This window comes from Mustela nivalis (assembly GCF_964662115.1).
Source record: "Mustela nivalis genome assembly, chromosome: 13".
NCBI lineage: Eukaryota > Metazoa > Chordata > Mammalia > Carnivora > Mustelidae > Mustela > Mustela nivalis.
In genome coordinates, this window is record NC_139032.1 from 90,137,810 (window position 1) to 90,153,155 (window position 15,346).

Below are 15,346 nucleotides of genomic sequence, written 5' to 3' on the forward strand. Positions count from 1 at the left end.
CCTGTGGCGGACGCCTACTCTTCTCGCCTGGCCACACGGCCTAAGCTTTGCCTCACACGGGAGCTTTCCTCTGCAGGGGCCATGCGTGGGGGCCCCTGCAGGAGTCCTGCCCGTCTGGCTTGGCAGCGTTTCTCCCGGGACCTGGCCCTGGGCTCTGAGGACTGTTTTCTTCTCTCAGCGAAAGTGACTGCCACCGGGACACCTGCAGAGTCCCTGAGGTACCCAGGTAGGGCGACACTTCTTTCGGCTGTTTCTGTGTCTCTTTCCAAGTAAGGGAGCAGGAGCCTCCCTCCCCTCCGTCACCCGTCAGCCCCTCCCAAGGCTGGTTCACAGGGAAGGAAGGACAGGGGACCCGGGCAGAGCAGGAGAATGAGGGTCAAAGCAAAACAGGGGGAGACGTTCGATGGTGGGAGTCACGGGAGTCTCTTCTTGACCTCAGGCCTTGTGGCCACCCCAGCTCAGGTGTGGCACTTGTGGGGGACTCAGCTCAGGGGAAAACTGGAGGCTGTGGTCATCGGGGTCTGGGGGACCGAGGAGGCTGCCAGTGGGTGGGTGTTGGGTAGGGCCGTGAGGGAGATGCCAGCAGTGTAGGGGTGGATGGGGTGGGCCGGGCCGGCCCTCATGCTCCCAGCCCGCAGGTAAGAGCAGGACCCGGGACTTCAGCCGCAATGAGGCAGACCCGTGTGAGAACTTAGAGCGCCCAGGGAGAGGAGGAGGTGCGGGGATCTAGAACCTCAGCAGTCCTCACAGACCGTGAGGGGCGGCCCCTCCCTTTGCTGGGGCGTTAGCCTCATCCCTGTACCCCCGGGAAGCCTGAAGCATCCTTATGGCTGGGTGGGCAGCGCCGTGGGGGTCTGGGAGTGAACAGGGGAGGAAGGGGGGAGGGAGCAGGGAGGCGGGCCCGCAGGAGGGGGTGGGGGCCTGGGGCTGGATGCCGGCTGCCACCGAGCAGGCCAGCTGGACGGGGAGGCCGGCACCCTGCAGCTGCGGGCACAGACTGACGGGCTCCGCGCAGTGTCTCGGTGTGCCCGTCCCTTGTCCCTGACGCACCTCTCCTCCGCAGGCTGGCTTACCCCAAGGCCCAGGTCCTCAATCCCACGTAAGTGAGCGAGTCCCTGCCGCCCGGCCCTCGGTTCCCTGTCACCGACGCCGCGGGCTCGCCGGTGCCTGGCTCCTCTCCGGGGCCGTGGCCTCTCCTGGCCTTTCCTTCCCTCCTCGCACTGTCTCACGGGGGCCGGGTTCATGGATCCTGGGTCCGGGGCCAGGGAAGGTTCCTCTCGTCCTTGGTCCCGGGTGCCATGCGTGTCCTCTTATTTCTTCATGGGGACGGGGGACAGGGGCCTGCGCAGGCTGGGCCCTGAGGTCTTTCCGAGGCTGCCGGTGTCACAGGGACCACAGTTCCGGGCCAGTCCCCACAGCCAGGCCTCCGGAGCCGGCGCCCGCGCCCACGGCTCCTGCTTGTTCTGCCCAAGACAGCGCGGCAGCCCGTCGCGGGGGCCTCAGACAGGAAGGTCACCCAGAGGCCTCCCTGGTCAGCCCTCGCCGTACAAGCAGGGAAACTGAGGCTCAGAGAGGTGAAGGTTCATGCCGAGGCCCCGCAGCTGGGGAGAGGCAGGCGGGATCCAGCCCCGCCGCGGTTCCTCCCCGCCGGGAGAGCTGGAGACGCACGCTGCCCTTCTGGAAGCGGCACCCGCCTCTCCCGGACATTCTGGAGCCACCAGCCCCGTGAGGCCACGAGCACATGACACGTGACCGCTCTGGAGAGAGATGGGCTGTAGGGGGAACACGCTGGGTTTGAAGCACTCGGCACCCCCAGATTTAAAGCCTCCTCCAGGATGTAAACTCTACCATCTGCTGGGAAAGGGGCTTAGTTCTTGCCTCACGGAGATGCAGCTCCCCCCCAGAATCAGGGTGGCAGCCTCCCAGCAGGAGTGTCCCGTGGGACCCGGCCCCCGGCGGGTGCACAGGACACACTCCAAGCAAGGGCAGTGAGGGGCGGGAGTGTCACGGCTCAGGGCTGCAGGTTGGGGTCCTGTTGCTTCTCGTTCTGCTGCTCCCACACGGTGACCCTCTGGACAAACCCTTCCCTTCCGCCGCGCTTGTCCACGCCCGGCTCTAACCCGTGCAGCTCTCTTCCCCCAGGAGGGCGGACGTGCTGGTCATGACCCCCTGGTTTGCTCCCATCGTCTGGGACGGGGTCTTCGACTCGACCGTGCTGGATGCGCAGTTCAGAAACACCACCATCGGGCTGACCGTGTTCGCCATCAAAAAGTAAGGAAGGTCTGGGCAGCCGTGCTGAAGAGGGGCGCGTGTCACCAGGTGTCGCTCTTTTCCAGGATGAGATGCTCTTGGGGGGCAGGAAGGCAGGGGTGGCTTGGGGTGCAGGTGAACTCCGTGGGACTTGCAGGGGCCGCTAGGCACACCCCTGCTCGAATTAGCAGCCGCACACCCGAGAGTCACCCGCCCCAGAGCTCAGAGCGCCGGCCTTTGAGGGCGGGTAGCCTCCACTGACCGCCCGCGGGGGCCAGCCGCCGGGCCGGGAGCCGAATCCCCCCAGCCCCTCAGCAGCTGCTCTGTCGCCCCAACCCGTCCCAGACACGCCACCCGAGGCTTCGTCTCCTAGTTGGCCTCGGCGGGTTTACCGGGGGGCGGGGGCCCAGCTGGATCCGAGCCCTCCAGGCTGCAGGCAGGGCTTTGGGATGGCTGGTTTGCTCTGCAAACCGCCTCGTGTCTCACGAAGCACATCTTCACCCTCACGCGCCGCTGCTCGGGCGCCTTTGCCCTCGGACGCCGGGGGACCATCCTCGTTCCTTTGGTGGGCAGCCCGCTCTCCAGCCCGGGTGCCCTGCCCGGCTCGGGCTGCTTTGCAGAGGCCCACGCGGCGCTGTGACAAACAACACCGCGGCACGAGACACCTAACCGTGCGGCCGAGTGGCAGGAAGTGTCCCGGGAGCGTGTGCACGTCCGGCCGCCGACACCCCGACGTTATAGGCCAATGACACTCTCCCTAGTGTCATTGGCCTATAACGGACACGTCACTTCGAGCAGGTGCAGAGTGAGCGAACGGCACGGTGATTTGACGGGCGTGGGCACAGCATGTTAGCTGCCGTCGCAGCTGCGTGTCTCGTTCCTAGAACTTACCCGTCCTCCGTCTGGAAGATTCTACGGTGCAGCCCCTGCACCACTTCCCAGTCCTGCTGTCCTGCCTCTAGTTAGCCGCTCGCCAGTTCTCTGTTGCCGTGGGTCAGGTTTTCTTAGGTTCCGCGTGCGGGTGAGGTTGTACGGTGTTCGTCCGTCTGCCTGACCCATGTTATAGAGCCTTGTGGCCTCAGGTTTTAAGCCTGTTGCTGCACATGGCAGGGCTGTTTTATTTATCGTGGTGGAGTGACGCATGTCATGCGCACACGCCTTGTGTGTCCGGTCAGCTGCTGATGGGCACTTCGGTACCTTCCGTGTCTTGGCTCTGGTAAGCGATGACGCAGCACACATGGGAGAGAAGTTGTCGCTTGGAGATACAGCTTTGATCTTCTGTCCCGATCCCTGTCTCTGTCACCTACCTCTATGCCTCCAGAAGTGGGATTGTTGGATCCTCGGGCAGTTCTTTTTTTTTTTTTTTTAAGATTTTATTTGGGGCACCTGGGTGGCTCAGTGGGTTAAGCCTTCAGCTCAGGTCATGATCCCGGGGTCCTGGGATCAAGCCTGCTTCCTCCTCTCTCTATCTGTCTCTCTGCCTACTTGTGATCTCCATCTGTCAAATAAATAAATAAAATCTTTTTTTAAAAAAAGATTTTATTTATTTGAGAGAGACAAAGATTGTGAGCAGAGGAGAGTCAGAGCTAACGAGAAACCCAAGCAGGATCCTGGCTCAGCACAGGGCCCGACGGACACCCCGATGCGGGCTCAGTCTCACCACCCTGAGAGCAGGACCTGAGCCCAAACCAAGAGTCCAACTCGGAACCAACTGAGCCCCCGGACGCCCCAGGGCCCTTCTCTCTGTAACTGTGGAGGAGCTTCCCTACTGCCTCCCACGGTGGCCACACAGGTTTGCCTTCCCTCCCAACGGAGCACGCGGGTTCCCTTTCTCCCATGTGCTCACCAACACGTGTTATCTCCCGTCTTGCAGACACTCGCCTTTCAACAGGTGTGAGGTGACATCTTGTTGTGGTTTTGAACTGGATTTCTCTGGGGATGAGTGACGTTGAGCATTTTCATGGACCTCCTGGCCATTTGAACATTTTCTTTGGTCTGATTTCAACTTCTTGAGTTTGCTAACATCTGTTTCATGGCCCAACATATGGTCTACCCAGAAAGTGTCCCATGTGCCCTTGAGAAGAACGTGTGTTCTGCTGCTGTTGGATAGAACATTCTGGGTGTGTGCGGGAGGTCCGCTGGGTCTGCAGCATTGTTCAAAGATGCTGTTTCCTCACCGCGTCTCTGTCTGGATGATCTGTCCGTGCTTGGGAGTGGGGTTACTAAAGTCCCCAATCAATGCGGTATTGCTGCTTATTTCTCTTCTAGTTTTGTGAGTATTTGCCTTATGGGTTTGGGTGCGCCCATGTCGGGTGCGTAAGAGTTTACAGTTGTCATTTCTTCGTCCGGGATCGAGCACTTTATCATCAGATCATAACATTCTTCATCTTGTTTGATCATTTTTACTTCGAAGCCCACTTTGATGTCAGGATAGCTACCCCCGTTTTGGAGACACTGTTGGCTTGAAACAGCTTTTTTGGTTTTTTTTGCTCTTGCTCTGTGTGTCTAAAGCTAGAGTGAGTCTCTTCCAGGCAGAATATCGTTGGATCTTTGGGAAAAAAAAAAATATATATATATATGTATATATATATATATATCCATTTATTACTCAGTGTCTCTTGATTGCAGAATCCTTTTACATTTAGAAACGTCTAAAGTAATTATCGAGAGGGAAAGACTTACTTTCACCGGTTTGCTCACGGTTTTCTACCTGTGGACCTTTATTGCTCGTTTCTCTTTAGCTTTGACGCCCTCACCATAATCTTTTGTGTGTCTGTGACCGGCTTTCCTGCTGTGATTGTCGGGTTACATAAAATATCTTCTCCCAATAACCAGCTGATAACAACCTGACTTCAATAGCCTCCATAAGCTCTGGTTTTCATCCTCTCCCCCTCGCATGTTTGGTGATTGATGCTGCAATTTGTGCATTTTTAAATATGGTGTTTCCGTGAAAAAATTATTGTGGTTACGATTTGTTTTTATGGTTTTTTTTTTTTTTTTAACTTTCGAGGAAGAGTTGCAAGTGACGTATGCACTGCTGTGACACTAGGGAGTCTTACTTTGACTGACGCTTACCGTTACCAGTGAGTTGTCTACATGCATCAGTAGGCTCATAGGAAGTCACTGGAACCGGTTTCTTTCTGCTGGAAGAGTGGGATGCCCTGGGACATTTCTTGTAAGGCGTGGCTGGGGCTGACAGACCCCCTCAGCTTTTTTTGGGAAAGGCTTTATCTCTCTGTTTCTGAAAAGCAGCTTTGCTGGGGTAGGATTCTTTCAATATTTTTACTTTTGTTTTTGTTTTTTGGAGAAGGAGAGAGCATGGGAGTGGGAAGGGGGGGCAGAGGGAGAGAATCTTACGCAGGCTCCTGACGAGGGGCTTGATCCCACAGCCCTGAGATCACGACCTGAGTTGACATCAAGAGTCAGACACCCAACCGACTGAGCCACCCAGGTGCCCCAGTATTCTGAATACGTCTTCTCACTCTCGCCTGGCCTGCAGTGTTTTGTTGAGAAAGCTTCCCGTAGTCTTCAGAGAAGGGTTACCTTATACATGGTGACTTTATTTTTCTCTTGCTACTTTGACATTTTTCTCCTTGTCTTTGACTTTTTAAGGTTTATTCATTTTTTTAGTAATGGCTATTCCCAATGTGGGGCTCGAACTCACGACCCCAAGATCAAGAGCCTCACCGCCTTCCAACTGAGCCAGCCAGGCGCCCTCCTTGTCTTTGACGTCTGGCAATTTAATTCTAATGTATCTCTCTCTAATTCCTTTCAGGTTCAGATTTTTTTGGGGTCCTTTGAGCCTCATGAATCTGGATGTCCCTGGCTCATTTGGGAAGTTTTCAGCCATTATTGCTTTAAATGCATTTTCTGTCCCTTTCTCGTTCTTTTCTCCTTTTGGGATTCCCATATTGCATACACTCTTTCTTTTCATGGTTTCCCATAAATCTGTAAGCTTTGCGAGGAACATTTTATTATGCTGGCATGATCGCTCATCTGCCCACCTGTCACCCTTCTGTCCACCTGTCAGTTCTTACTGCTTTTGATATACACGGAAGGTGAATCCGGGACATCAGCAGTGATCATCAACTAGAACTCGAGATGCGTTGGTGGCTTTCCTTCTTTCCAGGTAAATTGTATACACAAAGGTTTGCTGAGTTTTGGCAAATGCATATAGTTGTGTAACCAGAATCCTTTCTACTCATACGCCATTCCCACCAGCCCTCACGAAGTTCCCTCGGGCCCCTTCCCAGCCAATGCCTCCCCCTCCTACCTCCCCCGCAGGAGTGTTTTGACTTTTTTCCCCACTCTTTAAGATGGAATTGTAAAGTACATACTGTTCAGTGTTGTCTTTCCTCACTCAGAATCATCCCTTGGGGATTTACCGCAGTTTTGCATGCATCAGCAGCTCTGTTTTGTCGCGCAGCACTCCATCCATCGCGTGGGTGTACTGTCGTTGGTTAACCCATTTTTCTTTTGCCCGACACCCCGTTTCCAGGTTTTGGACATTATGAATAAATATGGATAGTCGGACAGATCTTTTGTGGATGTACATTATAGTTTTCCTTGATCGAACATCCAGGAGTGGAATTGCTCAGTCCTAGGTCAAAATCATGTATAGTATTGTAAAACATTCCCAATATGTTCGCATATTGGTTGTACTATTTTATATCCCCATCCACCATCTAGGGAGGTTCTGACCACTCTGCATGTGCCACAGAATTTTGTGATGCGAGTCGCCTGTAAACCTTTATACTTGGGTCTTTGTTCCGACATATGAGCCAATCTGTGGAGAGGAGTCCTGGAAGTGAATCTGGGGGAGAATGGGCACATTTAAAGCTTTGGTATATTGGTGGTTCTCAGTCAGTAGGGCGTCCACCTCTCGATTTTGGCTCGGGTCATGACCTAACGTTGTGGGATCAAGCCCCACATTGGGCTCTGTGCTCAGCGGGGAGTCTGCTCCTCCCCCACCCCCACAAACTCTTTCTCAATAAATAAATCTTTAAAGTGTTGATATATTTTCTCGTATGCCCTCTGAAAGGATTATAAAAATTGGTCTTTTCATTAGTGGCATACGAGAATACCTGCCTTCCCTTGCCCTCAACCACACAGCGAAGTAGCCACTTTCTCATCTGTTACCAAGGTCTTTCCTGCAAACTCACTGTGTGTGGACTGTAGGGATAAGGCAGTTACCCACACAGGTGAAGGCCCTGTTTTCATGGAGCTGTAGTCTAGTGGGAAAAGACAGAAGAACAAGTAAAACACAAATACAAAATATGCTCCATGGTCATTTGGGCTCTAAAACAGGTCAAGCTGGGTCAGGGGTGGAGAGAGGTTTGTTTGCACATTTCTTTGTGGACTTATTCGCTCCTTTTTATTGAGTTCTGATTTCCACCTGGAAAAATGTACGGGTCCGGTGCACAGCCCGCTGCGTTTTCCCGTCGGCTTGCACCTGTGCTGCTGCCAGCAGGAGGAGCTATGGGGCACGGGCGGTTCCGGGCACCAGTCAGAGGGTGCAAGGTGCGGCAGGGGTGAGCACAGCAGGACAGCCGGAAGGAGCCGAGGTCAGGGGCAGACCTTGTATGGTCTGGTAGACCACTGTAGGATCTTGATTCGCATTTTCTTTTTTAAGGAGAAGAAGCCATTGGTGGGTCCTTAGTTGGGAGAGACTGGTCATTAGATGTTACCCATCCTTTGAATTTTTGCCAATCTCATGGATTAAGAAAATACCTTATGGTTGAGGCTACGTGATCAATAGGAAAGGACCTGCCCACCTTCACAAGCATTTTCCTCTGGGAAGAATGAAGCTCTGTACCCTTACACTCTGGCTCCCTGTGTCCCCGCCCCCAGCCTCTGGCACCCGCCTCCTGCTGCGTGTTTCTATGAATCTGCCCATTCTAGATGCCCGTGCGAGTGCGATCAGGAAGCGCCTGAACGGCGCCCCTGGCTGATTTCACTGAGCAGGGTGCCCTCGAGGTGTGGCTGTGGTGCCATAAGCTGCTCACGCTCGCCTGTTCTTCGGTGGCTGTTTGGTCTGTGTGATGCCCACCGTCTCTTTCTGCGGTGCTGTCGTTGCTCTTAGGTACGTGGTCTTCCTGGAGCTGTTCCTGCAGACGGCGGAGAGGTACTTCATGGTGGGACACAGGGTCACCTACTACATCTTCACCGACCGGCCAGCCGATGTGCCCAACGTGCCCCTCGCCGAAGGGAGGCAGCTGGTGGTCCTCAAGGTCCGGAATTATGCGCGCTGGCAGGAGGTGTCCATGCACCGCATGGAGATGATCAGCAATTTCTCACAGCAGCGCTTCCTCCGCGAGGTGGACTACCTGGTGTGCATGGACGTGGACATGAAGTTCAGCGACCAGGTGGGCGTGGAGATCCTGTCCCCCCTCTTCGGCACCCTGCACCCCGGCTTCTTCAGGGCGGCCCGCGAGTCCTTCACCTACGAGCGCCGGCCGCAGTCCCAAGCCTACATTCCCAGAGACGAGGGTGACTTCTACTACGCAGGAGGCTTTTTTGGGGGGTCAGTGGCCGAGGTTCTCCGGCTGACCTCGGCCTGTCACCAGGCGATGGTGGTCGATCAGGCCAATGGGATCGAGGCCGTGTGGCATGACGAGAGCCACCTGAACAGGTACCTTCTCTACCACAAGCCCACCAAGGTGCTGTCCCCGGAGTACCTGTGGGACGAACAGATGCTGCAGAGGCCGCCTTACCTCAAGAGACTGCGCTACGTGGCGGTGCCCAAGAATCACGCCGAAATCCGCCACTGAGGAGCCCGGGGCCCGGGATGTCTCCCGACAAGGCGGCCGCCTTAGCAGGGCTTCCCCTGGGAAGGCACGGGGGATGTGGTGCTGTCCTGAGCGCCTGGGTCTCGGAGTCCTTTTCCCCGGGAGGCTCCCCCTTCATCCTCAGTATAAACCGGGCTGTCCTTCAAGGTGCCTGCAAGGTCGCCGTCCCCGGGAAGCCTTCTCTGATCGACTCTTCCTCCTACCACTGAGATGCGCGGCTCCTCGCTGTGTCTCTGTGAAGCCCAGAGCGTCTCCTCCTGGCCGAGCCCTGCCCTTCGGCCTCCATTTCCCACTGGTCTTGGTCCTCACAATGTGGGCTCCTGAGGGCAGAGGTGAGGATCTCTTCTTTGTACACACCAGTACCCACACAGTGCCTGATGCCCAGAGACTCTCGAAACATGACCCCTCAAAGCCCGGCGCTGTTCCCAGACAATGGGTGAGGCCCAGCCTGAAAGCACGCTTCTGGGTTTGGTTTGTGTGTATCGGTAGCTGGTGGCTTTGGGTTGTTTTTCTGTTTCTTACGGATTTGTGGGAGTTTGTTATTGCTTAAGGTGTTAGTACTTTTCTCAGACACGAGCTAAGAATCTCTTCTTCTGGTTTTTATGTTGCTACTATAACTCTTTTCACATGGGTGAATTTAAGAACTCCTTTCCTGCTTCAAAATCATGAAGATAGTGTCTTCTGTTAGAAGATAGTGTCCAGAAGTTTTATGTTTTTGCCTCACACTTAGGTCTTTAATCTACTGATACTGATTTGTGTGTGCTTTTAATGTCAGGATTTGATTTAATTTTCCTGTCTCTGGATAACCATTATCTGAGCACCACTGATTGAAAACCCATTTGGAAACTTAGAGGAAAGGTCTTTTCCCTGACTTGCAATATCATCGGCCTCCTAGTGTCGCCCGTCCCCATGGGCCTGGGTCTGTCTGTGGGTCTGGGCTTGTGGCCATAACCCCCGTCTTAGTTACTGGAGGCCCGTAGTCCAGCCTCCGTCCGGGCCGCACGCCCTCCCGCCTGTTTCCTCACGAGTACTTTGATGGCTCTCGGCTGTTGCATTTCCATGTCACTTTTACATCTTTTGTCAAATTGCAGAAAGGAGCCTGCTGGAGTTTTTATTTATTTAATTTATGTTTTTGAGAGAGAAAGAGAGAGAGAGAGAGCATGCAAGTGAGAGGCGGGGTGGGTCAGTGGGAGAGAATCTTAAACAGGCTCCTCCTGTGTGGAGGCCGGCTGGGAGCTCCATCTCACGACCCTGAAATTAGGACCTGAGCCGAAATAAAGAGTCAGACGCTTCCCCGACTCCCTGGCTGGAGTTTTCAAAAGTATTGCGCCCAGCTGAGCAGCACTACCGCTGGCTGCTGGAGGTGGCCTCAGGAGCGCAGTCCGCGGGAAGGCTCACAAGCCAGGGCTGGGTCCTCCTGAGGCTGGAGGGAGACCGCCGCTTCCTCGCCCCCAGCGCCTGGCCCATGCTGGCGGCCGCAGGTGCTTCCCCTGTGCTGGTGCACCTGCCCCCGCTCCGCCCCCATCTCTGCAGACCATCCTCCGTGTGTGCCCAGCCCCCCGTTCTGAGCAGCTGAGAGCTCACAGAACACAACACACAGGATCCTTCTGTTGCAGGAATTCTCTGCCTTTAGTGCCCGCAGCTCTTGGTCCCGCAGCTTCTGAGAATGACGAGGCAGACCCGATGAAGAGTGGTGGACACCAAAGCAAAGTAGATTGAGCAAGCGTGTAAACCTCCCAGAGGCGGGGGCTCTGAGGGGGCTGCCCCTAGAGTTTCTAACTTTAGGGGGTTTTATGAGCTCTTGTGCAAAACTATCTTAAGCAGTCAGGGCTTGTTGAGTCCTGCCATTCGGGCTTTGGTCACATATCTGTCCCCTGTTAGGTTAATGTCAATGTGTTGATGGTCCTTTTTTGCTGACATCTGGGGGCTTATGTCTTAACTGCCCCCTGCCCGTGATAGGGACAAATGCCTTGTGGTTAATTGCCTTAGTTCAGGATGTTTTGCTGAAGTCATTTCTGCAAAGGTATAAAGCAGAATGTTAGTTAGGTCCTGTCTAAGCCGTAAAATGGGATGTTAGCGCTGCTTGATCTTAGCCATCCTGACTCCATATTTTCTTGTTGTGGACTCTGGCCTGACGACCTACCTGTCCAGCTCCCTCCTAACACTTCCTTCAAAAATCACTTGATGAAGAAAGTAGTTCTTGAGATTGAAGAAAAACAATTGGAGCTTCCCCATTTCTTTCATCTTTGGTTCAGTTTCTCTCTCTCCCTCTTGTCCACTGTTCTCGTGGCTCGGAGCACGCTGCCCTGCACACCCCCTGGCTTCTGGTCCACACAGTTTGCACTCTTTGGTCTTCTGTGAAATGACGATTCGGGACTAGCCCCCCGGGCCGTGTCCAGCCAGAGTCACCTGCAGACAGTGCTCCGCGGGGCTCCGTGGCTGGCCTGGCGCATCCCTGTTGCCTTCCTTACTTGAAGTGGAGCGTCACTGGGGACTCCGCGCAGGACACTCTGCCTGTGGTTGCTGCCTGGCACCCTCTCTTGTTACGCTGAGAATGTTTCCCTCTAGTCTTGCTTAATGAAAACTGTAGTTTTTCCCGCTAAATCAGGAGTGGATTTTGAGTTGGGTCAAATCTTTTTGTAGTCTACTGTGAGAATCATATAATTTCTCTCTTTATTATTAATGTGCGTGACTTGTAAATGCAAAATCCTTATTTCTGGGCTTCATTCCCCTCCCAGATCTGGAACTGGCCCTACTCGGTGGCGGTGCGTCACTCTGCCATTTTGGTTTCTTCTTCCTTCTGTCCGTAGTCACCCGGAGGACCCATCTAAGGGGGTCGTTTGGGGTCTTCTCAGCAGACTGTGCTATCGTGGTCCAGATGGTCTGGGAGACTGAATTCAGAACGTTATTTTCTATGCTCTGGGATATCTGGATCATCTCGAGGTTTGTTTTTGCTCAGAAAGCCCGCGGAGCCTACTGTCACCGATGGCGCTAACACCTGGTGGGCTCTTCTGGTTCCTTCTGTGGCACATGAGTTCCTTCTAGAGTCGCATTCCGGTGTTCTACTTCCTGAGTCAAGTGTGTCCATTTACATTCTCTCGGAGGATTGTCTACCTCACACGTTGATTTTCAGATTTGTTGGCAAAAAGAAGAGGATTTAAGCTTTACAGTAACGTTCAATCTCTGTAATCTAAAATCATACTGTCTTATCGCTAATGCTGTTTCTTTGTGCTTTCTTTCTCCACCTTTCTGATCTTTTTACGTGAGTTTCCAGGATTATCTGCTTTATTTCATTTGTTGAAAGAAGCCTCTACCCTGTTGTTGGTTGGTTCGTCCACATTGTCATTCCTTTCCAAACAGTCTGCTTTATTTCCTCTTTAACTCAGAATTATTTAAAAGAAATCTTAAAACTTCCAAGAGTCGGTTGTGATTCCTGTTGCAATCTTTTAGTTGTGTGTTTCTGGATGTATAGTTTCATAGCAAGCATAGAGCAAGTGCATAATTTTAACTCTGGGGAGTGTGTTGAGCTTCTTTTATGGCTTACTGATGGATCATTCGAAACGTTGTTGTGGGCATTTGCAAAGAATGGAGGCAAAATGGTACAAGCGCTCCGGAGAATGACTGGCACTTTCTGGGCAAGTTCACACACACCCACCCTGGAAACCCTCAGTTCCACTCCCCGGTATTTGCCCAAGAGACCTGAAAACACATGTCCGCACAAAGACTTGTATAGGAATGTTTCGATCGGCCTTCTTGATAAAGCCCCAGACCGGAGACAATTCGGATGTCCACCAAGAGAAGGGCAGGCAAGCGAAGTGGGACGTTCCCTGACTGGAGAACTCCTCAGCTCAGAGACGCAATGGGTCGCACGCGCTTGAGGAACGCAGATGAGTCTCCAGGACGCCATGCTGAGTGGGAGACCAGACCCGGGAGGGCACAGGCAGTCGGATTCCACGGGCCCTAGCCAAGCGGGGGCGATACCCCTCTGTGGTGACTGATCCCAGACAGGGGCTGCCACGGAGGGAGGTGGCGGTGCTCGTCTGGACACGGGGCACCAGGGGACTTCATGGAGGGGACGGATGTTTTTCATGCAGGGATAGGCGGTGGAGGGTGTACACAACTGCCGGGCCTATTTCATGTGTAACGGATGTGGATGAGATGCCAGATAAGAGGACCAGGACTCTCCGCGTGTGTCAGTCACAGCACACTCGGTGGTGGGGCTGCATTAGCGTCTGAGGACTGTCGTAGCCAAGCACCAGAGCCGAGTGGCTGAAAACAACGGAAATTTGCTCTCTCCAGTCCTGGAGGCTGGAAGTCTGGGATGCCGGTGTCGGCAGAGCCTCGGTCCTTCTGAGATTCGGGGTAGAAGAAGCCTCCCTGCATCTCCCAGCACCCGGCGGTGGCCGCCCGCCCTCAGTCTTCCTGGGCTCGCAGCTTCCCTGCTCCGTCTCTCTGCGGCTGCTGTCCTCTGCGCTTCTCTCCCCTGCTGGTGAGCCCATCAGTCATCCTGGGTCATGAGCGACTCGACTCCGCTATGACCTCACGTTAATTTGTGTCTTGACTGCACCCACAAAGCCCCTAGTCCACATCGAGTCGTGTTCACGGGTGCCAGGGCTTAGGACATCAAGCTGTATTTTGTGGGGGGCATTACTCGACCCGTAACATGGGTTCAGTCAGCTTTTCTGTTCCAATGCTCTGTGTCTACTGCCTCTTTGCTTCAATGGGTTTTATGTCTTCAGAGCAGTCTGAGACGCCCAGAAGGACTGAGCACACCGGACATTTCGCCGGCTGCGCCCCTCCCTCCAGCACAACTTTTCCTAGCGCTGACCTCCTGTCTTCGTGTGGGGCACTTGTCATATTCGACATGGGAGACACTCTCGGTGCGCCCACGTTACATGAAGTCCGTGGTTTCCATGAGGGGTCCCTCTTGGTGTTGTACACCCCATGGGTTTGGGGCCATAGAGAATGACGTGCACCTGCCAGACGGCATCGGACAGAGGAGTTTCACTGTCCCCCAGGATCCCCGGTGCTCTGCCTGTCCCTCCCTCCTCCCCAGCCAGGGAGGTGACTGATGAGCTCTGAGCTCTTCAGGTCTCCGGAGCTATGCCTTTTCCAGAAAACCACAGATTTTATTTATGTATCGGAAAGGGGAGGACCAGAGGGAGAGAGAATCTCAAGCAGACGCCCCGCGGAGTACAGAGCCCATGTGGAGATCCAGACCTGAGCCCCCCAGGCGCCCCACACACCTGATTTTCTTGATGGACCTTCTCCTATAATATTTTGGCTCCTTGCTAATGTTTTTCAAGCTGTCAGGTAACTATTTTTCTTTAAAATGCATGTCACACGATCGACGCCTCTTTATCTCCTACCAGGACCATCGAAGCTCTTCACACTTGGGATCATCCATACATTTCGGGCTTATATTTGCCATCCTAGATCCTGATTTCTGTTCGCATCAATTGTTGAGCTTTCTAGTTCCATCAAACTAATCATTCTGCTGTGACCCTTTGTGTGCTCCCCTGCACTCACCGTGACTTTCTTTTCCCCTGCCTCGCTATTAAAGGCACCGGCCGCCATCTCTTCTGTCCCCGCTTTTTCTCATTGTGTGTTCCTCCTGTGATGACACTTGTGAGTCTTTGTTTCCATGTCTGGGGTCACCCTTTGGTGGCATTTCGGTATTTTAGCGTCTCGTCTGCTTGCCGCAGCAGCCTCCAGATGACCAGCGACCCTGTCCCACTGTGTCCGAGTTGCGTTGGTGTCCCAGTTTCCCTCGCGAGCCACAGCTGGAGGGCTGCTCCTTTGTATGTTCCCTTCTTGCCTTACAGCTGGGGAAGAGGGGGCCACTGGGGACACAGCACAGACCAGCTGAGGCTGTGTGCAGGTGTCCCTACAGTACTGGAGAGCCTTAGGGAGGTGTCGTCTGCTAAAGCCAGGGGGAATGTCATCATCTGCCTGGAGACAGGGAGGGGACAGGGGCAGAGAGTGAGAAAGAGGAGTGTCAGGCCCAGAACCCTGGGCTTCCGGAGGGCTCTGCTCCCTGATGGAGCACAGGGGAGGTGACATTCTGGTAGGAAAGATCCTGGCTGAGCTGAGTAGAGCGGGGAGTAAGGAAGTTCTGGGACTGAGCAAGGCAGGAGGGCAGGTGAGTCCTCCTCCCTCAGGTGTGCCTCCGCTCCCTGAGTCGCAGCTTCCTCACCTGTGGCAGGAGAATCCCAGGAGCTCCTACCACATTGCTCTGCAGACTGGGAGGAAGCCTCTGGAACAGTGCTCTGGAGAGGAGTGGGCTATGGTGGTTATCCTGCCCGTCC

General features: G+C 54.2%; 1 protein-coding gene across 1 annotated transcript in view; it reads left to right on the plus strand.

Moving 5' to 3' along the window:
* The window catches only part of ABO (ABO, alpha 1-3-N-acetylgalactosaminyltransferase and alpha 1-3-galactosyltransferase), a 28,548-nt gene extending 13,923 nt beyond the window's left edge, over window positions 1–14,625 (plus strand). The window contains exons 6-9 of the mRNA XM_082696137.1: window positions 179–226; window positions 1,064–1,099; window positions 2,143–2,271; window positions 8,333–14,625. Of these exons, the coding sequence (XP_082552263.1) occupies window positions 179–226; window positions 1,064–1,099; window positions 2,143–2,271; window positions 8,333–9,020 (901 nt within the window). The 3' untranslated portion in view covers window positions 9,021–14,625. The remainder of the gene's footprint in view (window positions 1–178; window positions 227–1,063; window positions 1,100–2,142; window positions 2,272–8,332) is intronic.
* Window positions 14,626–15,346: the final 721 nt, after the last annotated feature.